The 25,069-nt window shown below is 37.4% G+C and overlaps 2 protein-coding genes and 1 non-coding gene across 3 annotated transcripts; 1 reads left to right on the top strand and 2 right to left on the bottom strand.

Moving 5' to 3' along the window:
- The first annotated feature begins 3,603 nt into the window (after positions 1 to 3,603).
- TRNAW-CCA lies at positions 3,604 to 3,675 on the top strand. Its single transcript has one exon. It is a non-coding gene; the product is annotated as a tRNA-Trp (tRNA).
- An 8,921-nt stretch (positions 3,676 to 12,596) lies between these two features.
- LOC125187686 lies at positions 12,597 to 13,697 on the bottom strand. The gene is made up of 3 exons (XM_048084318.1): positions 13,398 to 13,697; positions 13,233 to 13,347; positions 12,597 to 12,862 (listed from the first exon to the last, which is right to left on the bottom strand). The coding sequence occupies exons 1-3, from the start codon at positions 13,695 to 13,697 to the stop codon at positions 12,597 to 12,599; spliced, it is 681 nt and encodes a 226-aa protein (XP_047940275.1).
- An 8,827-nt stretch (positions 13,698 to 22,524) lies between these two features.
- LOC125224090 (berberine bridge enzyme-like 18) lies at positions 22,525 to 24,235 on the bottom strand. The gene has a single exon (XM_048127472.1). It carries the CDS (start codon positions 24,220 to 24,222, stop codon positions 22,612 to 22,614), a length of 1,611 nt encoding a protein of 536 aa, XP_047983429.1. The 5' UTR covers positions 24,223 to 24,235; the 3' UTR covers positions 22,525 to 22,611.
- Positions 24,236 to 25,069: the final 834 nt, after the last annotated feature.

Here is a 25,069-nt window from a genome sequence, read left to right as displayed (position 1 = left end):
TTCAAACACATGGTCTTGAAGTTGAGCCTGTTCTTAATTTGTTAATTAGGATAAATTTTAATTTATTAAACAGTCCAATATAAATTTTTCGTATTAAAGAATTTAACAAATTTATTTATTGAAATTAGTGTTTTTTTTATAAAATCAGTAAATTTTGAATATGATAATAATTTTATAAAAACATGTTATTGCTAGAGATCCAAATTTCGTAGGAATTTGTAAATTAATTTTACCGCATGAACAAAATTTACATTTAATTGTATATTTGTGATGATAGAGAAAATAATCACTAGAGAGGTATTAATGGTAGAAGTAATTCAAAATAAAAGAAAGAGTTGTGGATAAATAGTTCTAACTCATCAAAGGCACATTTATACAGAAAAAATGGATTTTTTTCTATTTTTAATTATATTCTTGATATTTCACTTATGTTTTTTTTATTTTGTTTATTTTTATAGTGTTATTTTGTAGGCATGCTGTGAGAAATGTTCTAGATCTGCTTTCTTTATTCATTCACTTTTATATTTTATTTTGTGAGAGCACAATACGTGCTCAAAATAGCACATAATAGCACAATATTGATGCTACTTTGCACACAATATGCACAATGCATGTGTCATCATATTATCCTATATTTCCAATACTTTTCATCTGATTATTCACTACATGTATGATAACATAATTAAATTCCCAAGATTTGAAGAGCTTCCCATTTAACACTATAACAAAAGAAAATTTCAATGAATGGGACAAACTAGAATACACTCTGAAGTAAATTGCAAGTCCCAAAGGATTCGAGCGTATCATAAACTTTAAAAGTAACACATTTTATTCTAAACTCCACAATAATTCCTGGTTTAATTGGTTACTAAAATATGATATTGTTAATAATTAATTGCACCTATACATATATATTACTCCATAAAACAGATTAAACAAATATCATTAGGAAACAATATATATGTATATACCGCAATATTGCCACTTCTTTGCACACAATATGCACTATGGCACTATGCACTATGCACTATGCACTATGCACTATGCACACAATAGTATAAAATATTAGGGGTACATTGCAATAAAACCCCACATCTTATAGTATGTTATTTGCTAACTATGATCGAATTTGGATTGTGCGATTTCATGATCTAACTCATATAAAATGAGCACGTGACATCCTGTGTTTTCTAAAGTAATTACATTAATGTGTATATATAGCTTATTGACTATGTATTTATTGAGAAAAAAGTATTTTACACATATTAAAAAAGAAAAATCTGTATATTATCCAAACATAGATATATATAGTGTCGGTCACAAGGCAATGGAATCATGCTATTTTTTAATTTATTTTTCTTTTATAATATTGCTAAATTCATTCAAATTTGATGCAAATTATTACTTCATCCGTCTACCAATAAACGTCATATTTTGCCATTTTCATCCGTCCACCAACAATGTGATGGGGTTTGGTGCCCCTTGCACAGCGGAAGACTTGTACAAAACAAATAAATCAGATACAGATCTATTTGACCGATTATGCGATTAAACAATTCACATGTTAAACAGATAATTGCATGCTAGAACGCAAATAATTCATGCTTATAGAAAGTAAATCCTAAAACATGAATTCTACGGTTTAGAGTTACCGATTTGATTCTCCAAAGTACCGTCGATTGCTCGCGCCATCTCCACGTGATGATCTTCAATACTAGACCACAGATCTTCTCTCTGGTTCCCGAACTGTATCTCGATATCAGGGTGGGCTGATCTTATCAAAATACTAGGACTCGAATAAAGAAGACAGAAAATTCCTCACGGAGAAGAGCTGGAGAATTTTTGGACTCCTCGGGGGGCGAAAATTTCCTCTACTAATAATTGTGTAATTGTCTTTCCTTTATTCTCCTATTTATATTAAGTTCATATTGGACCCAGTCAGGGATCTATGGAAGGTTTTGGATATGGGCTCCTCCAATTAACTTTTTACTAATTAAATTGAACCCCAATTTAATATAAGTTTTTAATTGGAATATTACGAACAGCCACTACAGAAGTAATATTGCACTCCCCATCTAAATCCGAAATTACAAGTAATCCGGGTTTCCATTATTTATATTATTTATTTCCCGCGCTTAAGATATAAATGTCCATTAATTAATTAATGTCTCCTATGGACTTAATTAATTAATATATTATTAATTCAAAGAGTGGACTTAACAAGAAACACTTATTTATTATTCATAGAGTAGTAAAACTCCAACTGGCCAGTTTCCGACTAATAAAACCTTGTTCGAGCTCCTCTTGAGGACATTATCAAACGAGACTCACCTCGTGCGCGATTCAACATAATAGCAATCCTAGCACCGCTAGATATTAATCACCACTACCCAATATATCGGGATTATTGAGTTGCGAAAAACCCGCACCATTTGATAAGTCAAAGTAGTGCATAATCAATACCGTATACTCAATGCTAACGTACACTAACGGAACCAGGTGGGGTCGGGTAGGGTCGGCCGACCCCACAGCCGGTCAGTGAGTGCCTCTGAGATTCTCCCAAAATCAGCTGGCGAGCCATGGCTGCTCCGGCTCCGACCCCACGCTATGTCTTTTTTGTTGCCAAAGAAGAGAATTTGGAAGAGAATAGAGGGTAGAGATGGGGAAATAGGTTAACGGAAGATGAAAATTTCTTGAAAAATTTGGAGAATGAGATGAAGAGGGCGCTGCGGCGCTGTTGTTTACTGTATTTTAGAAAACCTAGGGAGCCTTTTTTGGGAGAGTATTGATAAATGTGTTTTATATTTTCTTATTTTTCTACTAATTTTTAGTATTTCTAATATTATAGTGTATGTGAATTGAAAATATGTACAGTAAAATATTAGAAAAAAGTTTTAATTAGTACTATGACTCATTATAGATTTTATTTTAAGTTATATTAATATTTGTAGTTAAATATAGCATTAATATTTGTCGAATCACAAATCAAATTAAATGATACAATATTACACTCACACTTTATTATAAAACTAATACTCCATTAAAAGTAAGACTATAAGACCCACCTTCCACTAACATTTATTCAATCATTTTTTTACTACATTTCTTAAAACTCGTGTCATGCCAAATGTGGACTTGTAATCGTGGACGGAGGGAGCATGTAACAACCCTAATTAATAATCTAATTTACCAAATATAATTTGCAATAAAATTTTGAACATAATTTTTATCAATTTTTTTTCTACGTCCACTCCTACCGACATGGATCTAAATTTGATCAACATGGATGTGTATATTGTATCAAAATGAATCAGTATATCATTTAACATGGACATGTTTATTGTTTCAAAATGAACCTATACATACATGGATATGTAATTTAAGATTCATATTGAATATTATACAAATCACGAATATTTTAATCGTAGCCATCAAACAGAACGGACGCTCAATTTTTCAGTTTTGGTTAAAATTTAAAGTGACGATTTCAGCTTAACGGGCGCAATTATACTAAAAAAAAGTACGAGTATGTTTTGCCTTTTTATGAGGCGTGAAATTAGTTTACCTGTATGTATGGTTTTAATAGGCAATTAATTTCACCGAGGATCCGTGGCGCAATGGTAGCGCGTCTGACTCCAGATCAGAAGGTTGCGTGTTCGATTCACGTCGGGTTCAAATCCCCCGATTTCAGGTCCTATATTTTTTCATACTGTTTTTTGAAAAAAACTATTTGGTTATGGGATTGCAATTTCACAGAAAATGATTCAAACTAATGAAGATTAAATACGACTACATTAATAAATTAACAAAGATGAATGAAATTACAAAATAAATTAAAAATTGGAAAGAATTCTGACCTTCACGGCAACATTATTTCTGCAACACTTAATGTCCATTTTATAGAACCTGACACGCAAGTCGCACGGACGAGCACAACACGTGTACATATATAGCAAGCTATGCCATCACATTGTGCAATTTCATTTATATGTGAATGGGAAGTGGATTTCCTAAAGATTGGTCGTTAATGACAGATGATGCTAAGATTTGTCAATACGTGACGTTACTTTAGGTGTAGTTCATGTATACTAGTATGTAGTAGTATTTTGTGTCTAGGTGGAGGGAGGATTTTCTTGAATTCTCTATTGAAATTCTTCATTTTTGAGGTTTGTGTTCGTTGAATTTTTAGATCAGAAGCCATGGTGGAGACGCGGCGAAGCTCTTCTGGCTCCAAGCACACACTGACTCATCCCTCACCTGAAGTAAGATTTCGTATGACAAAGCAATAAGGACACTCTTGGTGGTCTCACTGTCAGTTAACGCGATAAAGGAGCTCAAGCTCGACAGTAAGTGCTCAAGTGTTTTGTTGTCAGGTCCGGGAGGTAATATATATTTATACTCGGAATATTTAAGTATGATTTTGACAGCATCTGTTACAAGTCGTGCAGCCACAACTCACCAACTAGGCACATGTGGGAACTATGTTGGTACAAGGGAGGGTTTGCTCTCTTGCATTAGCACTATCTTCGCATTTATTCACTCGCACGATTATGTGCTTTGCACATACGAGCACGCATACTAGTACATATATATACCAATATAAAAAGTATTAACATATACAACTAGTTATGATAAATCTACCAAATGGATTACAACTCTTAAACTTAGCTTCAGCACAAGATAAGCTAAACTTTAAAATCTTAAAGCAAGCAGCAACTTTGATAAGACCATCCTTGACCAGCGAAGCTGCAGTTAACTGTCAAGACCTATAAAATATGATTCTTAATACATTTGGTAGATCTAGTATATTTGCTTGTCAATAGAAAAAATTCCAATTACATCTATGTCTATCATGTCATGGGCTTGAGGAGTTGAATACTCAATCTCATGCCCGAGCAACTGCAGCTTCAAAGTTAGAAAAAAGATGCTAAGTTGGGGTTTTTCTTGTCATTGGCACAATTTTAAGATTTACTCTATAAGGTGCTTAGAGAAGAGAATTGTGATTTATTAGCGAATCGAAGACCGAGCATGGAATCATGCTTCTTGTAAGGTGTCATCACCGGAGAAATAGATATATAGTATTTGTGTAAGATGTAGGAAAGCATGCTTGGACAAGGCAGACATATTAACTCTCCTATTTTTTTTATTTGTTTGTACACATATTTTTTACCATGAGATGGTAATTCTCAGTGGAATTGAATTTTAACCCCGCATCATCAGAACCTGAGTTTCTATGGTGAACTACCTTCTCACGAGTAATCCCATCCACCTCTTTCTTGATCAAATCAATTTCTTCAATCAAAGTCCGCGGATCTTGATAGAAGTGAATGCAACTGATTTGTTCATCAACACCAATATCAGTTGCTGAATGATGTCAATTATATAGGACTCAATCACATCCTCAGCTGTATGAGTTGCATCTCCAATATTCATATTGAAATATTCAAAACCTATAAATAATTTACTATACACTTACAAATCACAATAATAAATACTCCGTAATATGTGTGGAAAATAAATAGGTAGCATCTTTCCTAGTTAAAATAAACAATAGAGCTTGCTTAAGCATGTTGAAAAAATCTACTCACCCATCTGGCTTTTGGGTTCTCTTCTTTGGAGGGTTTTTGCTGAATGGTGGAATGTTTTGTCAAAGAACGTAAACACACTGTACCTTCACAAAGGCAATCCTATTTCACTGAACTATCAGGCTGCCATGCCACTAACAAGGCTCACATCGATGAGGGGATAAACGGATGCGAGCCTTGTTAGAAAGTGTTTTCGACGTCATATACTTATTTACTAATAAGCATATGCTATCAAATATTTAACTCAAAATTGTTTCGTATAGTAACTGAATCAAACATTAACTCAGAAAAAATAATTGAAATAAGTTTAAAATTAGAAACAATCAATTACACGTGACACACACATCGCACGGATGCTACACGTGTACATATACATAGAAATATTGAAAGCATTACTATATACAGGTAGGTAGTCAAGACTTAAAAAATAACATATATATTAAGTAGTGATTAATTAAAAACCATATGCTCCCCATATGCAGCTTCTGAAGCTGCTTTTTGGTGCTCATGAGAGTACTTTGTTATGATAAATAATAAAAGTATAAGAAGTAGTGTTTATTGAATAAATATTTACAAATTAAATCGTGACCTTGCAACAAGTGATTCTTTATCTCCTCAAGTTTTCTAGTGTAAAAAATGTGAGGCAAAGACGAGCCATCCTCCCAACTATAATATTAATAGACATTCACTTTGGGGGATGTGACAAATTCTTCCAGTTCATCCTTGTCTTCCACAGTATAAACCTAAGAAACAAAGAAAATGAAAGATGATCTCGGGCAGCGGTTTGAGCATTCACCGTCAAACAGCACCACACCTAGAAAATACGTAGAATCAATTTATTAATTAATTCAATCATTCTAGAGATTCGCGCCTTATGATACTTTTACAATGAATAAAAAGTCATTCAGCCGCAACTCACCAACTAAGGTCAAGGTGAGGTGTCTTCACCGAACAAATAGATTTGTAGTATCTGTGTAACATATAGGAAAGCATGCTTCAACTAGGCAGACATATTACTCTCCTATTAGCTTCTTCACATATCCCACAATTAATGCAACTTTCAGATTTGTAATACATTGGTTTCTTAGAGTTAATGCTTTTGGAGAGTCTTTTTAATTTGAGGTATAATGCTATCTTAAATAACTCTATATGCTAATGCTTTCAATATTGCTACATTGTTCTATATATTAACACGTGTAGCGTCCGTGCAACGTGCATGCCCTGACCAATAAATTGATATTATATATACCGGTTCTTCATTGTACTAGCTAGCATAACCCTAGGTATAATTTTTTCTCAATTAAAAAAAGTAAAGATGAGAAATATATGTCACCTATATGTGCCTAGTTGGTGAGTTGAGGCCGCACGACATGTTAGCTGTCAGTGGCTCTACCTTTGGGGCTGCACCTGCTCGGGCAGCGGCCTGAGCATTAACTGACAGTAAAATGACATTGTAACCTTTTTGGGAACACCTTTTAAGTGCTGGTTTTCATACCACAGGGAACATGATAAATGGTGCTTCCTATATTGATAAGGGAATAAACAAATATTGAATTGAGTAATGCAAACGCAATTGGATGAAAAGGACTTTAATAAAGTAAGACACACAGATTGAATCGAATATATTAAAGTAATGCAAACGCGATAAAGGAGCTCGAGCTCGACAGTAAATGCTCCAGAGTTTTGTTGTCAGGTCCAAGAAGTAATATATCTCCATACTTGGAATATTTAAGTATGATTTTGACAGCATCGGTTACAAGTCATGCGGCCAAAACTCACGCACATGTGGGATATATTTCTCAACTTTATTTTTCTTTAAATGGGGAAACTTTTCTATGTTGGTACAAGGGAGGGTTTGCTCTCCTGCATTAGCACTATCTTCGTATTTCACTTGCACGATTATGTGCTTCGCACGGACGAGCACGCTTACACGGTACATATGTACAATAATATACCAATATAGAAAATCTTAAAGCAAGCAGCAACTTTGATAAGACCATCCTTGACCAGCGAAGCTGCAGTTAACGCAATAGAGGAGCTCGAGCTTATGGCATTGAATGCTCAAACAGCTGCCCGAGCTAAGTTAGAGAAGAGAAGCTAAGTTGGGGTTTTTCTTGTCATTGTTACAATTTTAAGATTAGCATGGAATCGAGCTTCTTGTAAGGAGTCTTCAAGGGACAAATAGGTTTGTATTTGTGTAAGATGTAGGAAAGCACACTTTGATTTGTCATATCTTGCTCCATTATTACAAAAAGGAGATTGAATTGATTATATATATATATAATCCATTCCCTACAATCATTCACTTTTTCTTCTCCTCTCACTCTCTCATTTCTTTCCTATTTCTCCCTCTAGCTTGCACATAATATACTAGTAATAGTATTTGTTGTCATGGTGGAGGGAGTATTTTCTTGAACTCTCAGATTGAAATTCTTCATTTTTGAGGTTTGTGTTTGTTGAATTATTAGATCAGAAGCCATGGTGGAGACGCGGCGAAGCTCTTCTGGCTCCAACCACACACTGACTCATCCCTCACCTGAAGTAAGCTTTCGTATGACAAAGCAATAAGGACATTCTTGGTGGTCTCACTATCAGTTAACGCGATAAAGAAGCTCTAGCTCAACAGTAAATGCTCAAGAGTTTTGTGTTCAGGTCCAGGAGGTAATATATCTCCATACTAGGAATATTACAAGTCGTGCAGCCACAACTAACCAACTAGGCACATGTGGGAACTATGTTGGTACAAGGGAGGGTCTTCTCTCTTGCATTAGCACTATCTTCGCATTTATTCACTCGCACGATTAGGTGCTTCGCACGGACGAGCACGCATACACGTACATATATACACCAATATAGAATGAATTAACATATCCAACTAGTTAAGATAGATCTACCAAATGAATTACAACTCTCAAACTTAAAGCATTAACTAAAACAAATGAATGAAGCCGTAATGATGTAAAAGCAGTATATCTGCCAAATGAATTGCGAAATGTGTTTGATCCTAGTAGCATATCTTGATTAGCTAAACTCGAAATTCTTAAAGCAAGCAGCAACTTTGATAAGACCATGCATCCTTGACCAGCGAAGCTGCAGATAACGCAATAGAGGAGCTCGAGCTTGTGGCATTGAATGCTCAAACAGCTGCCCGAGCTAAGTTAGAGAAGTGAAGCTAAGTTGGGGTTTTTCTTGTCATTGGTACAATTTTAAGATTAGCATGGAATCGAGCTTCTTGTAAGGTGGACAGATCGACTTGAATTTGTATAAGATGTAGGAAAGCATGCTTTGACTAGGCAGAAATAACTCTCCTATTAGGAACTTCGAAAAAAGGAACTTTCCGTGGCCACATAATCTCAGTCGGGCCAGCCAAAGTTCCTGAGAAGCCGAAAAAGGAGGGACCAAAGAAGGAAAAGCTAAGGAAGAAGCCAAGAAATTGCATAATGTGATGGCATTAATATTAGAGATAGGCCAGCATAACTTGCTATATCAGTATATATATATATTTATGTACACGTGCAACGGCACTCCTATTTCACTGCCATGCCACTAACAAGGCTCACATCGATGAGGGGATAAACGGATGTGAGCCTTGTTAGAAAGTGTTTTCGACGTCATATACTCATTTACTAATAAGCATATGCTATCGAATATTTAACTTAAATTGTTTCATATAGTAACTGAATAAAACATTAACTTAGAAAAAATAATTGAAATAAGTTTAAAATTAGTAACAATCAATTACACGTGACACACACATCGCACGGATGCTACACGTGTACATATACATAGAAATATTGAAAGCATTACTATATACAGGTAGGTAGTCACGACTTATAAAATAACTTCATACTACCTCCGTCCCCCAAAATTTTCTACACTTTGACCCGACACAGATTTTAAGAAATGTAATGGAGAGTGAGTTGAAAAAGTTGGTGGGATGTGGGTCCTACTTTTAAAGTATTAGTTTTATAATAAAATGTGAGTAGGAATGAGTTAGTGGAATATGAGGTCCACTGCCAAAAATGGTAAAAGTGAAGTGTATCAAATTTTCAGGGACAAAGGTAGTATATATTAAGTAGTGATTAATAAATAACCATATGCTCCCCATATGCAGCTTCTGAAGCTGCTTTTTGGTGCTCATGAGAGTACTTCGTTATGATAAATAATATAAGTCTAAGAAGTAGTGTTTATGGAATAAATATTTACAAATTAAATCGTGACCTTGCAACAAGTGGTTCTTTATCTCCTCAAGTTTTCTAGTGTAAAAAATGTGAGGCAAAGACGAGCCATCCTCCCAACTATAATATTAATAGACATTCACTTTGGGGGATGTGACAAATTCTACCATTTCATCCTTGTCTTCCATTAGTATAAACCTAAGAAACAAAGAAAATGATAGATGATATCGGGCAGCGGTTTGAGCATTCAGTGTCAAACAGCACCACACCTAGAAAATACGCAGAATCAATTTATTAATTAATTCAATCATTCTAGAGATTCGCGCCATATGATACTTTTACAATGAGTAAAAAGTCACGCAGCCGCAACTCACCAACTAGGGTCAAGGCGTATGTGTAGAATATAAAATTTTCATCTTTAACATTTTTTAATTGAGAAAAAATTATACATGGAGTTATGTTGGTACAAGAGAGGGCTTGCTCTCCTACTTTAGCACTATCTTCACATTTCACTTGCACGATTACGTGCTTTACACATAATTATTTACTTTCATAACTTAACACTTACAACTGCATGCATCATTTCTACACTTCACTTAACATTATATATGGATTATATTTACAAATACACACTACTCAACACACACATACACGACACACACACATACACGTCACACACACACACGCACACCACACACGCACTCACGCCACACACACACTCACGCCACACACACACACACACACTCACGCCACACACACACACACATGAACGTATTCCCACATCCCTTTTATCCCTCTTTCACTCAACCAAGATGCATGAGGGTTCAAGAAGACCGATTAATCGGTTAGAAGAAGAAAAAGAAAGAAGAAGAAGAAGAAGAAGAAGAACTCATAAACAAAATACCTTTTTAGAGAAAAACAATCGGTAGAAACAAAGTAGAGACTTGGTTCTTCAAGAATCTTGGCGTTCAAACTCTAAATTCTTCTCAAAGGATGACAAAATATTGGTGTGTGGAAGAAGAAAATTTGAGAGGGTGAGGGGAGGGGGTTTTCGAAAATGTGGGGGCTAGGGTTAGGGGTTTTGGTTCTTATTTATAGAGTCCAATGAGATCTTTAGAATATTTGGTAAGATGTTATTCTCCATAATTAAATAATCAATATTATAGAGTAGGGAAGAAGAAATACCAAAAATAAACTCTAGGGTTCCAAGGCATGCAGGTTTCAAAAATTAGGCTATTTATTTAGCCAAGGTTTTGTTTTGGTATATTTTACGGAGTAGAATAAAATATCACGGAGCAAAATAAAAAAATAAGGATTCTCCCAACTTGGGATGGAAATAGGCGTCCCTATGCTTATTTAAATAAGACATTGATTTTTAATATTGCCTAGAATAAGGTAAGGCAAGATCTCTTGAAGTATGGAAAGATTTGGTAGAATAATTTAATTCTAGGTATGGAAGGAAATCAAATAAGGGATTAACTAAAATAAAATAATTCCTTCCTTCCCACAATAGGTGATTTTCGAAAATCACCAAGAAACAAAGGGGCTCGATTTTTCTCTCTTCAAAAGGAAAATAATTGGGTCTTGGATTTAATTTGAATAAATATCCCAAGAATTAAATTAAATCCGAAAAAAATAGAATTCCTCCTCTAAAAACCAAGGGGGTCGAAAATCACAAGAATTTGGGTGGCAAGTATTTTTGAAAATTTTCTCTAATATTCTCACTCACCCTTAAACAAATAATTCACCCCATAAATTAATTAATCACATATGCCACATCACTAAATCAATAAGTTTGACTTTTCAAACTTTCAACGCAAACCCTAGACTCAACTCGACCATATCATCACATGAAATAAATGCATTCTCGATTCCACGTCATCAACAATTAATTCTAGGGCTCTAAAATTAGGGTTCTAAATTCCGAGATGTTACATCCCCAGCTTCCTTCATTCACAAGTGGATTTGTCGAACGCATTTCGACCATCTCTTCTGATCAGATCGAGTCCAAGTCACTGTCACTAACTTCATCCTAGTAGAATGGAGATCTACACTGCTTCATAAAGTGCTTCATAGCCATGCTGATCGCTGTTTGAAAGTCATGGTTGTAAAGTAACTGATCAAAGTGGAAATATGGTTTAATCATGGCTGAAGACTATTAATGGGCCTAAGATATCCTCGAGAGGTTCAGATTATTCTTTCAGATCGGCTCCATCGGATCGCTGGTGAAAAGCTGGCATAAAGTTTATGCGTTGTTCCGAAGCTCACACAGAACTAATCCAAAATTTCAGAAATCTTTCGTCACAATCGATTTCATCACATCGAACTCCATGTAATCGCACGATCTGACGTAGATCCGAGCTAGCCTATCCGATCCACGGGTTACGCGGAATTGTTACGTAAATGCGCACTTCGTAAGTCGATCTATGATCACCTAGATCGCGCAGCACCCTTTGAGGTCTTCTAATGCCGTCACGAAATCCATGCCGATGTGCTCCCATTTCCACTTCCGAGGTATCGTGCTGCCAGCTTCCGCGTACGTCGTTGGTGCAAGTGCTTTCACCCGTTGGCAGTTAAGCAACGCTCCACAAAAAAGCCGCGACATCTTTCTTCATGTTGTTCCACCAAAAGGACTTCTTCGCATCCCCGGTACATTGGTGTCTCCAAGCAAAGAAAGGTACTTGCTCAAGGGCTTCGCTCTTCATGATCTCGCTCTGAGTCCTTCGTCATTCCGGGCACGCATGCGCTTCCTTCAAAGGTGAGAGCGTTCACTTCCGACTGACCCTCTAGTCTCACATCTATTCGTTGTGCCGCAACGATCCTCGTTCTTAGATCAGGTTCTACTACTAACGCGGCGATTCGACCCTTCACTTCTGCCGCAGAAACAACTACTTCTATCCGTTGCCTTACTCAACTCTCGCATCAGGCTTCCTCTCACGTCGTGAAAGACGAGTTGCTTAATGGTCTCTACTTCGGCCCAAAGCATCTGGCTACCACGCTTCGCTTTGCCAGGGCGGTAGTTGATAACACAATCGAAGTCCTTCACCAAATACCTATCATTGCCGATGTTCAGTCCTTCGTCAAGAAGTACTTCAAACTCTTGTGATCCGTAAAGATTTCACACCTAACTCCGCAGAGATGGTGCCTCCAAATCTTTAGGTACGCATCTAGCAATGCGCTTAACTCTAAATCGGGCGTAGCTCAACTCGCCGCTGTTTCAATCGGCCGTGGACGCTGCAAGCTTATCACCTTATCGTTTCGCATCAACACACATTCTAATCCCACCTTCGCCGCCTAAGTGTAAACCACGCAATTCACTCCAAGCCTCGCACAACGCAATCGGGTGCGGTGGCCGGCTCCTTCAAAAGTCGAAAGCTCCGCTTCACACTCCGGCGTCCAATTCACCTTGATTCCTTTCTTGAGCTGATGGGTCATCGGCCTCGCTATCTTGGAGAACCCTTCTATGAACCTTCGGTAGCATCCTCGCCAAGTCCAGGAAACTCCGAATCTCGTTCGGCGTTGATGGCGACTTCCACCGCGTGCACCGCCTCAACCTTGGCAAGGGTCCACTCGGATTCCTTCTGCTGACACGATGTGGCCTAAAAAGTTGACTTCCTTCAGCCAGAATTCACACTTGCTGAATTTGGGCGTACAACTTCTCCTTCCTCAACGTCTCCAGCGCGATCCGTAGGTGTTCCGCGTGCTCCTTCTCGTCTTTCGAGTAGACTAAGATATCATCTATAAATACTAAGACGAATGTATCTAGGTACGGGTGGAAAACTCGGTTCATCAAGTCCATAAACACGGCTGGGGCATTCGTCAGACCGAACGGCATCACAACGAACTCATAGTGACCATATCTGGTACGGAATGCAGTTTTGGGGATATCCTCCTTCCGCACTTTCACCGGGTGGTATCCTGACTCCAGATCCATCTTCGGTCCTGGTAACGCTTCTTGTAGGTAAAATTCCTCTTGGCGTCATTCGGAACAAAAATCTCGTACGGTAGCGACGTCTTCGATCCTTCTTTCCTCCTTCTCCTCTCCGTGGAGATAGACAAGGTAGGTGGGGCGTCCTTTCTTTATCATCGCGGTGGCTTGTAGCGCAGTGATTATGGCGGTTCGCCGGTTCATCGAGATTCTGTGGTATACGATGGGTTCCTTATTCGGGGCGTGTAGGGATATTTGCCTCTCGTCAAAACGAATCGTCGCAAAGTTCGCGGTCAACCAGTCCATTCCTAAGATTACGTCGACATCTCTCATCGCCATAACTCGCAGATCGTAAGCGACTAACTTAAGTTCTCCTAGTACGATTTCTACATTCGAGCAAGTTCGGGAAATTTCTATAACACGACATTCGATTTCCTAGCTGCTCGATATAAGCAGTTCGTAAATGCGAAATATTTCTCGTCTCGTTCTATTGGTCATGTCTACACCTCTTGTTGGTGTATCATTTCAGCGCGTGTCTGTCTGTAGAATTTATTTCCCACGTGTATCTTAAAAGGTTTAAGCTTTCACCTTCCCTTGTCGTGTCGCATCAAGAACTCAGAGTATGTATTAAGAATTCAACTTTTAATCAAACAGTCTTAACTTGGATATGGGCCGATTTCAATTCGAAGAAGCACCACAAAATGTCTTTCATCGGAAAGGCTCCAAACTTTATCAAGGAAACAAGAATAACATCTCTAGCTCGACACTTTCAAATCTCATCATTGACAATTGGTTTGAAACTGAGCGAGGACTAAGTTCCATTGAACATAACTCGTCCATTCTGAGAATTAAAAGTTTAGAGGTATCAAGAAAACCCATAGAGCTTGAGAATTTAATTCTGATGAGAGCTCGAAAGAACATGGGATGGGTCATGAAAACAGGGTGAAACCTATTCTGATGTACTTGTAAAATTATGATTCTTCCTATAAGTAGGTTTCAAGGAATGATCACACAGTAGCATTGAAAGAGGGCAGTTGCGCAAGAAAGGACATGGGACAGTTGCACAGCAAGATGAAAGATACTTAGAAGAAAATAGAACGGACAAGTAGGTTCACGCAATAAGGTAGAAAAGATTAGAAGTGGCTCAGTGCAAGATAAAATAATAAAAGGTGCGAATTCCCCATAGAATCTCAAAATGTGGTCTCAAAGGGGTCTCAGTACAACGAACGAAAAGGAGTAACGCAAATGCGAAAGTAAAATGGTAAGGTGAATAAAAGCTTTAGAAATCTCAAATCCCATACCAGACTGCCCGATCAAAATTTGCAAAAATTTCGGACAGCGGTTATTGATCAAACATGTCAATGCCTAAAACAACCAGTCGCGTCAGAACCTAGAAATATAGACAAATGTCATGAAGTTGCACTAATAATGGTTTAACGGGTTTGTTGAGGGCAACTCAAAGTGATTGGAACCTTTCAGAACCGTTAAGGAAGAAGAGAACATGATAGCCTTAACTTGGTGCTGAAGAAAGAAAAATCATTGAGTGTGAAACAATATATGTAGTGAAACCGAGCTAAAAAGAATTTCACTTCTGCCAAAAAGAGCTTGCCACAAACATGGTTACAAAATAAAGGGGTGAACCAAAGTTCCAAGAAGAATATTCCATCCTTTGAAGAAAAACAAGTCTGGAGATGTGATCATACTGAAGGTCATAACTACAAACAACTTTAGGAATGAAGTTCAATGACGGAAGCTCACAAAACCAAATATCGTTCTTACGAATTTGAAGAATACTACTCAAGCAAGAGGTCCAAGGTTACAAGGGCAAACACAAATTTCACGCCAAGTGAGTCATGACTCGATATAGGAAAAGAAATAATGGGTATCACTTGCAAATTGTGAGTCAAACGAGGTGTTTAAATAGATAAGGGTTCATGGTTATTCAAAACGTCCCGAAAAGAACTTAGGATCCAAGTAAGTACTGTTGATTTAAAAATCGGTCATTCTAACTACGAAGGTCGCACTCCCTCGCACATCTCTCCCGAGCCTGATCATGGTAACGTCGTTCTATGAAACCGTGGATTCCAAGTCGGGATTCATCGTATCGTCGAAAATAACTATTTTTGATGGTCGCATCTTCAAAGTCTTCTTCTTGCCGTGTCACATAGTCTTTTCGATTGCCATTATACACGTGGTCTTAATGTGTCGTAAACATCGTCGTATTTGTGTCGCGTCGCCACTTTGGCATGGCATGCAAGACTGCATAGTTTTATTAGATCTTGGGTATGATCTCGCCATTGTAAGGGTACACCAAGGCTCGAAGTATCCTTATTTTTGTTGGTTCTATCACTCAGGAAAGTGATACTGCAGTTGTCAACCTACAACTAAGTTCTAGCACGTTCAGTCTGGCCTACTTCTTAGGCACTCTATAATTTCAAGCATAGCTTGGAGTCTTATACTAGTCATCCCGCGTTTCTACTGTTGATATAAGCGTTGTGATCGTATAACTAAGTCATGCTAGGTTCCAAGTAGTCCAGATCTAAGCATCGCAACATTTCAACATAAATCTCACGTAATCACATTCGCAACAAAGTTCAAAAGTTCCCCATTACCACACAAACTTCATCCATATATTGCACAATTAACAAGTTTATTTGAATAGCATATTTCACCACATAAATCATTTGATGTTCCATAGCATATCAAGCATCGTATATTAATATATGTAAAGATTAGCACTTAATCAATGCATCATCCACCAAAATCGCATTTCCAACTTCATTTCATGTCCATCTATTTCACAATCACATAATTGCAACTACACATGCGTCATACTTCGCCTTCACAATTTCAAAATCATGTATTTTTCAACCAAATATGCATTAAAATTTTGCCTTCCAAGTAATCAACATGTACGTCCTTCAAGTTAAACTTGCAGTTTGTATATGTAATAACAAATCTCAACATCAAGCAACACGTGTTCACAATCATACCTCAATATGTGATACATCATGCCTCATTATTAAACAAAAGCAATTACACATTTGCATAGTGTCTCCCGTTTCATATCTTCACCACATTTTCCAAAATCCATAGTATTTACTTCATATTTCACATAGGAGTTGCTTCGTAGCAGCCAAGTAATCACATTTCACATTTCACAATTTCACAAACTCGCATACAATACTTGACAGATCACCATTCGGGAAGCATCGCTTCACAATCACACCATATATCCAATTTCTAAGGCATGCTTTTCACAAAGAAATACATTTTCCACCGAAATTTTCAAGAGCATAAAGTTTCAATCATAAATCATAGTCATACATTGTACCTCTTTCTTCGTGGTTGAACGGGACGAGTTGCGGTGTTGAGCCTTCCATATTTAGTTCATTAGTATAAGAGTACAAGGATAAATTTCTCAACTTTGAACAAAGACTCTTGGGTCTAGAGCGGAAAGAAACTGAGGCTCTGATACCAACTGTAACAGCCCGCCCTCCTAGGGTACAATAAATGCGGCGGCTGCTACCCAAACCGACTCTAAAGAAGTAAACATAGGCTAGGGTTTCATTTAAAGAGTATTGACCAAAAGAATTGAAAGAATTATCAGAGTATTTAAAGCAACAACTTAACCTAGAAGTTTAAAAGAAAAAGAAAGGTATCATAAATGACGATCAAAATATCTTAAGAGTACGACATAACATCCAAGACAAGGTCACAAGAAAAGGCTAAGGCCTCAAACCGAAGGCAAGATGCAAAGGTTCCAAAAACGAATTCCAAAGTGTATCAAAATTCAGCGGAAGACGACCAAGAGAAAGAATAGCTATGTATGAAGACACAACTATGCTTGAAGTTCATAACCACCATCTTAATTAATTAATCAAGCTCAACACCCGCCACCACTCGCCATCGTTCAACCTGCACATAAGGAAAACACATGCAGGGCCGAGTATTTTGAAATACTCAGTGAGCTCATTGCCAAAACATTTTATGAGTTATGCCACCCTTACCAAGTGAACTCGAGTTTTAAGCAGTTAAGAGAAACATCACGAGTATCACAAAATATATTTTCATAGACTGGCCAGTCAAAATAATCTCCCATTTTCTCATCAAAATAACAATCACAACATTCGATGGTGCGACAAAAGTGTGGCAAACTTTTCGCCCACGAGACCGGCCGACTAGCAAGGACGGCTTCCGATCCCCTCGTGTACACAACCTGGTAGGGCTTGCGGCCCATACTCAGACCCGAATTCGTATAAGCATATCCAATATCACATTAAAATAAACTATCACATTAAAATAAACATAGGCATGGCATAACAGTTAAACCACCCTTATAACACCAAACAACATTTTGATAAAATAAAAGTGAGTTTTTAGAGTAAAGCCCACCTCGACTGCTTAGTTTTCAAGTAGTTTCGCTTTTCCGTTATCCGGCTTCGCAACCAAAGTTTCACCTTTTAATCACATAGGCACATATCACAAATTAGGTTCAATACTACTCTTACTCATGCATGTCTCAATACTTCTTTTCCCTTTTCCATTGATTTATCTTATCATTACTAATTAATCAAGATCATGTTTATCTCACAAGATTATTTAGCCATCAAATACACACTACTCAACACACACATACACGACACACACACACACATACACGTCACACACACGCACGCACGCCACACACGCACTCACGCCACACACACTCTCACGCCACACACACACACACATGAACGTATTCCCACATCCCTTTTATCCCTCTTTCACTCAACCAAGATGCATGAGAGTTCAAGAAGACCGATTAATCGGTTAGAAGAAGAAGAAGAAGAAGAAGAAGAAGAAGAAGAAGAAGAAGAAGAAGAAGAAAGAAGAAGAAGAACTCATAAACAAAATACCTTTTTAGAGAAAAACAATCGGTAGAAACAAAGTAGAGACTTGGTTCTTCAAGAATCTTGGCGTTCAAACTCTAAATTCTTCTCAAAGGATGACAAAATATTGGTGTGTGGAAGAAGAAAATTTGAGAGGGTGAGGGGAGGGGGTTTTCGAAAATGTGGGGGCTAGGGTTAGGGGTTTTGGTTCTTATTTATAGAGTCTAATGAGATCTTTAGAATATTTTGTAAGATGTTATTCTCCATAATTAAATAATCAATATTATAGAGTAGGGAAGAAGAAATACCAAAAATAAACTCTAGGGTTCCAAGGCATGTAGGTTTCGAAAATTAGGCTATTTATTTAGCCAAGGTTTTGTTTTGGTATATTTTACGGAGTAGAATAAAATATCACGGAGCAAAATAAAAATAAGAATTCTCCCAACTTGGGATGGAAATAGGCGTCCCTATGCCTATTTAAATAAGGCATGGATTTTTAATATTGCCTAGAATAAGGTAAGGCAAGATCTCTTGAAGTATGGAAAGATTTGGTAGAATAATTTAATTCTAGGTATGGAAGGAAATCAAATAAGGGATTAACTAAAATAAAATAATTCCTTCCTTCCCACAATAGGTGATTTTCGAAAATCACCAAGAAACAAAGGGGCTCGATTTTTCTCTCTTTCAAAAGGAAAATAATTGGGTCTTGGATTTAATTTGAATAAATATCCCAAGAATTAAATTAAATCCGAAAAAAATAGAATTCCCCCTCTAAAAACCAAGGGGGTCGAAAATCACAAGAATTTGGGTGACAAGTATTTATGGAAATTTTCTCTAATATTCTCACTCACCCTTAAACCAATAATTCACCCCATAAATTAATTAATCACATATGCCACATCACTAAATCAATAAGTTTGACTTTTCAAACTTTCAACGCAAACCCTTGACTCAACTCGACCATATCATCACATGAAATAAATGCATTCTCGATTCCACGTCATCAACAATTAATTCTAGGGCTCTAAAATTAGGGTTCTAAATTCCGAGATGTTACAGATGGTTTGTAGGAATGGATGAAATCTCCATCGACCTAAGGGGAAAGATTTTAACTGTGATTGGAACAGTTGAGTCTGTATCCATGGCCCACATAATCTCAGAAAGAGGAACCAAAGAAGGAAGAAGAAAGAGGCTAAGAAGGAGGAAGTCAAGGAAGAAGCAAAAAAAGGAAGAGCCTAAAAAGAGGAGGAAGAAAAGAAGCCGGAAATGATGCAGATGATCAGCACTGCATTGCCGTATTGGCCATACTTGACCACTTACTACCCAGTGAAGAAACCTAACAAAAATATCTACAACATGTATTATATTTCTTTAAAATGGATAAAAATTAATTTTTGATTTCAAAGCAACTTTGTAAGACCATCCTTGACCAGTGAAGTGAAGCTGCAGTTAACGCGATAGAGGAACTCGAGCTTGTGACATCAAACCACTGACAGCTAAAATGTAGTGCTGACCCGACTATTGCTGTCTTAATTAACTCTATATGTTACTGCTTTTCTATATATATATTGCTATGTTATTATAAATATGTACATGTGTAGCGTCTGTGCAACGTGCGTGGCGTGCAAGGAACTATAAAATGATAAGTTACACTATAAACTTACTAGTAGTTGATATTTACTCTCTTCATCTCAATTCTCAAAGCAAGTGTGAATCAGACTCCAGACTCGCATCTCCTAGTGGCATATCTTAATCTCAAAGCCAAACTCGAAAATCTCAAAGCAAGCAGCAACTTGATAAGACCATCCTTGACTAGCAAAGCTGCAGTTAACGCGATGGAGGAGCTCGAGCTTGTGGCGTTGAATGCTCATAGCGCTGCCCGAGGTGGTGCAGTGCATCCCCAAAGACAGAGAAGAGAAGCTAAGTTGGGGTTTTTCCTTGTCATTGGTACAATTTTAAGATTAGCATTACAAGGAGCACAGAGAAGAAAGATGTGATTTATGGGCGAGGCGTAGAGAAGAGAAATGTTGTATTTGTAATACATTTGATTTCTTTGAGTTAATGCTTTTGGAGAGTCTTAATTTAGGGTATAATTCTATTATAACTCACTCTATATGCTAAAGCTTTCAATATTGCTACATTGTTATAAATATGTACACGTGTAGTGTCCGTGCGACGTATGTGTCTGGATCAATAAATATGAGAAATATATCTCACCCATGTGCCTAGTTGGTGACTTGTGGCAGCACTACATTTTATCTGTCAAGCACGAGCTCCTATATCGCGTTAGCTGACAACGAGACCACTAAGAATGTCCTTATTGCTTCGTCATACATACATTTCAAGTGTCAGAAGCTTACTTCAGGTGAGGGATCAGTCAGTGTGTGCTTGGAACCAGAACAGCTTCGCCGTGTCTCCACCATGGCTTCTGTCTAACAATTGAACGCATACAACCTTAAATATCAAGAATTTCAATCGACAATTTAAAGAAAATCCTCCCTCCACCAAGATAAAAAAATAATACTACTAGTATATTAAGTGCAAGCTAGAGAGAAATAGGAAAGAAATGAGAGAGTGAGAGGAGATGAAAAAAGGGAATGATTGCCGGAAATAGATAATATATTCATAGGCAATTTCCTTTTGCAAGTTATGACTAAAAGAGTAAGAAATCGATTATTTTTAGTATGATAGAAAGAGCAAGAAATCTCCTTAACAAATATATGTATGCGTGCTCTCCCGTGCGGCTTGAGTGTCAAGACCTATAAAATTGAACATAAATTTTTTCAAGACACAAATTGAACCTCTCTTTCTGTCTCTCTATCAGCAATTGTTGGGGATTTATGGGCTGCAGTAGTCGACAACAAAGCATTAATTAAGAGGCTCTCTCTCATCTCATGGGCTTGAGGTATTGAATCAATCTGTCAATGAAACCATTGTTTGTGAATTGTTATGCATTAGTATAGGGTTATTTATTGATCACTACGTACTGTGGTGTTAGTTACCATTATTTATTAAAAAATTAATGATTAATTTGTTTATTTTTCAGTATGTGTTTTAAATATATGAATTGGATTAGGATACACAAAAGTTAAATTTTCACTATACTGATCAACACATTTTTATTTTTATACCCAGCATATTAATATAGAGAGCAATAAGTTGGAGTGGAAAAACTATCAATAAAAGGCGCCATCAAGTAATGCAAAATTTACTTAGCTATTGTGAAGTTATAATATTTTCCTAATTCAAGGATTCAACTTTAAGTATGGGTTATTATGAAATCTAAGCATTAATTTATTTTAAAATATACATAGAAATAAATAAAATCCAATTTTTGTTATTAAAAATCTATTTATATAAATTCAAATAAAATTTTAAAATTGGGCAAAATGATTCCTACTCGCATGTTCGGCTAGTGGGCATCACACTCGCTTGTCATTGGTTGTAGAGGGTGGGGCGTGAGCAGTGATGTCCCGTGCAATGTCTCTGCAACGCGTTCCGTGATATCTCATACCATGGGATGGAACCCACCATGGCCCTTGTTGATGATGCCATTAGCAACCTCATTCCTTGGCCATTCTTTAACTACACCACAACCCACTTGTCTCGTCGTGACGAGCTTATACAATTATACGTACCCGCTGACCGCTATTGACGCTCTTATGTTCAAGTCACAATTCACCTCAGTTTAGCCATATGTTTGGGGTGGTAAGCATGTTATATTCCAGAGTAGTACAGAATAACTTCATCAATTTAATCATAAAATTTCCTCATAAATAACATCACAAACATGGAGATCAATAAGTTTATAGTTTTGAATCAATTTGTTGACTATATAAGAATATCAATAAGTAGGATACTATATAAAAAAACATTTTAATTGCAAATCAATACATTTACTAGTACACCCTTATAAGGAAAATAAATCTTTATTATTAATACACCTTGCATGAATAACAATACAAACATTATTGTTAGAAAATAATGTAACAGAATAATCAAACAACCATCATATATCAAACAAGTTGGCAGTTACAGCAGAATACATCTCAATTCCCTTTCTTAGTCCACTTGGCTTGCAACGGCGGAATGCTCTGTTCATTCTTGAAGAAATTCGTTGGATCAACAACTGTTTTCACCCGAACAAGACGATCAAAATTATCCTTGTAATATGACTTCCCCCAAATGCTTGCGCGTGCGTAACTTGTCTTCCCATTAGGTTTATTCACTCCAATATCGAGATCTCTGTAGTTGTAGTAGGCTTCCCTGGGCGAGCTCGAGACATAAGGAGTCATGTATTGATAATACCTGCGGCTCCAGCTTATGTATCTGTCCGCGTCCGCAGCCTCAGAGTTTTGCCAGTAAGTCAAGCCGGCAAGTTTGTAGAGTGCACCGGCTCTGTGAGGAAATGGAGTTTCCGATTCTGATATTGCATCCATTCTTCCACCATACGGCACCATGTAGTATGTCGTCTCGTCTGCTTCTGGTTCACGCAACATAGTCACCATGCCTTCAATCGCGTTCAGAGGAATGGGTGTCCTTATATAATCCGACTTGGCTTTGAGCTGCCTCAGACCGGCCTGAGTCCGGTTGAGCAAAGTATCAAGTGGAGTTATTGGCATTTGGTTGCTAAATAAGGTGGATTCGATCCAGCTCATTTCTGTGCAGTCTTCTCTCACTAGCCCTAACTCGGGAAAGATTTCTTGCATGTATGAAACTAATCTGTCGGCACCGCCAAGGAAAACTGAGAAGAAATTAACTTGGACCGTGGAGTTCACCCTGAATACGATAACTCCTACGAACAAATCTTTGTCCGCTCGAGGAGCCACATATTGCCAGCGATGCCACAACGCAGAGCCGTTCTGTTTTTCCACATTCCTCGTGATTGAGAAAACAGTGACTGTTTCTGGAACATCCACCAGTTGGACCTTCCAGGCAGTGATCACACCAAAGCTGGCACCTCCGCCGCCTCTGATGGCCCAGAATAGATCCTCTCCCATTGATTTTCTGTCGAGGATTCTGCCATTGGCGTCGATTATTCTTGCATCTATGACGTTATCTCCAGCGAGGCCGTATTTTCTCAGCATTGTGCCGTAGCCTCCTCCACTGTAGTGGCCACCGACACCAACTGTAGTGCAAATAGCCCCGGGAAACCCTAAAGTGGAGCTCTTTTCCGCAATCTTGTAGTATACGATTCCCGTCGTCGCACCGGTCTCAATCCATGCCGTTTTCTCATCCACGTCGACAGTAACTTCGCTGAGATTGATCAAATCGATGACCACGAACGGGACATGGGAGACATAAGACAGTCCCTCCATGTCATGGCCGCCGCTTCTTGTTCTGATTTCCAGACCACTTTTCCTGGCGCAGCGTACGACTGGCGGGATCTGGGATTCGTGTTCTGGGGTTATGATCACTTGCGGTTTAGGAGTGGATTCCGACGCAAATCTAGGGTTTCGGATGGAGAATTGGAGGATGGAAGTGTAAGATGAGTTTGCATGAGTGTAGACATCATTTGAAATGGAGGAGTAGTTTGTTGTTTTGGAGAGACATTGAAGAAAGTTGTCTTGCTTATCAGCAATAGCTACTGATGAGCATGACAAGATGAGGAGAATAAGATGAGAGAAAAATAGATGAGATGAATTTGAAGGAGTTTTCATGGTTTATGATTATGAAAATATGAGTTTGTGATTGTGTTGTTTGAGAAGCATGCATTGTAACCTATTTATAGGAACATTAAGGTTTGACATAATCCTCATATCATAGCATATTAAAAGTCAACCGTCTCAATGGCTGCTTTATTTGAAATTCTTCTTCAATAGTAAAAGTATTTTTTATATATATTAATGTGCCATTCTTTAGATTCTATTGTCTGTTTTATTCTGAGAGGAAATATAAAAGTATTTTGATCAATTATAAATAAATTCCTTGTAATTGAGAGTTCAATTCTGAGTCCCTTGCCAATGAATTAAGGTGCTCTCTTCTTGGTATGCTTAATTAATTAAGCAAATTGAATGGCCAAATTCAAGTTGCTGAATACTTTTAGATAAGTTTAATACCAATTCCAAGTCATGCATGCTGATTATGTGGATTCAGTAATAGGTTTGACTTTCAATCGGCCAACAATTTGAATGGCTGAGACGCGGCGTCATTTGAGAGCGTTTACAATATTCACATATACCGTGTTCGGCTATTCGAGATTGAATTTATTTGAGATTAATTTTTTCATAGAGATTACATCAATTAAGGTTGTGACTAGCGTGGAGTGGATTCCTTCGACAAACTCTAATTAGCTCAGTTCAGTATCATGGAATTGAGTTTGTGAAATTGGAATTTCAGCTTTCAATTCAAAATTCAAAATTGGTATTACAAATATTTGAATTTGGTTATGATATTCAATCTCGTAAATTTAATTATTAAATTTAATCTTTCAAATTAAACGGATCAAAACAAATTCTACTTGCTGTCCATAAAAATAAAAATGTTTTCACTAATTGAAGAAACAGA

This window comes from Salvia hispanica, chromosome 1 (genome assembly GCF_023119035.1).
Source record: "Salvia hispanica cultivar TCC Black 2014 chromosome 1, UniMelb_Shisp_WGS_1.0, whole genome shotgun sequence".
NCBI classification, from domain to species: Eukaryota; Viridiplantae; Streptophyta; class Magnoliopsida; order Lamiales; family Lamiaceae; genus Salvia; species Salvia hispanica.
The sequence above is the reverse complement of the archived record's forward strand: the minus strand, read 5'-3'. Positions and strand labels throughout refer to the sequence as shown.

Bases quoted from the DNA above. Each gene is read 5' to 3' on its own strand.
- LOC125187686 (XM_048084318.1), bottom strand. From the start codon at position 13,697: ATGGATCTGGAGTCAGGATACCACCCGGTGAAAGTGCGGAAGGAGGAT. The intron at 13,348-13,397 runs GTGTGAATTCTG...ACATCGTGTCAG, and splicing joins TGTACGCCCAAATTCAGCAA to CAGAAGGAATCCGAGTGGAC. The intron at 12,863-13,232 runs GTTCATAGAAGG...ACGGATCACAAG, and splicing joins TGGCGAGGATGCTACCGAAG to AGTTTGAAGTACTTCTTGAC.
- LOC125224090 (XM_048127472.1), bottom strand. From the start codon at position 24,222: ATGAAAACTCCTTCAAATTCATCTCATCTATTTTTCTCTCATCTTATT.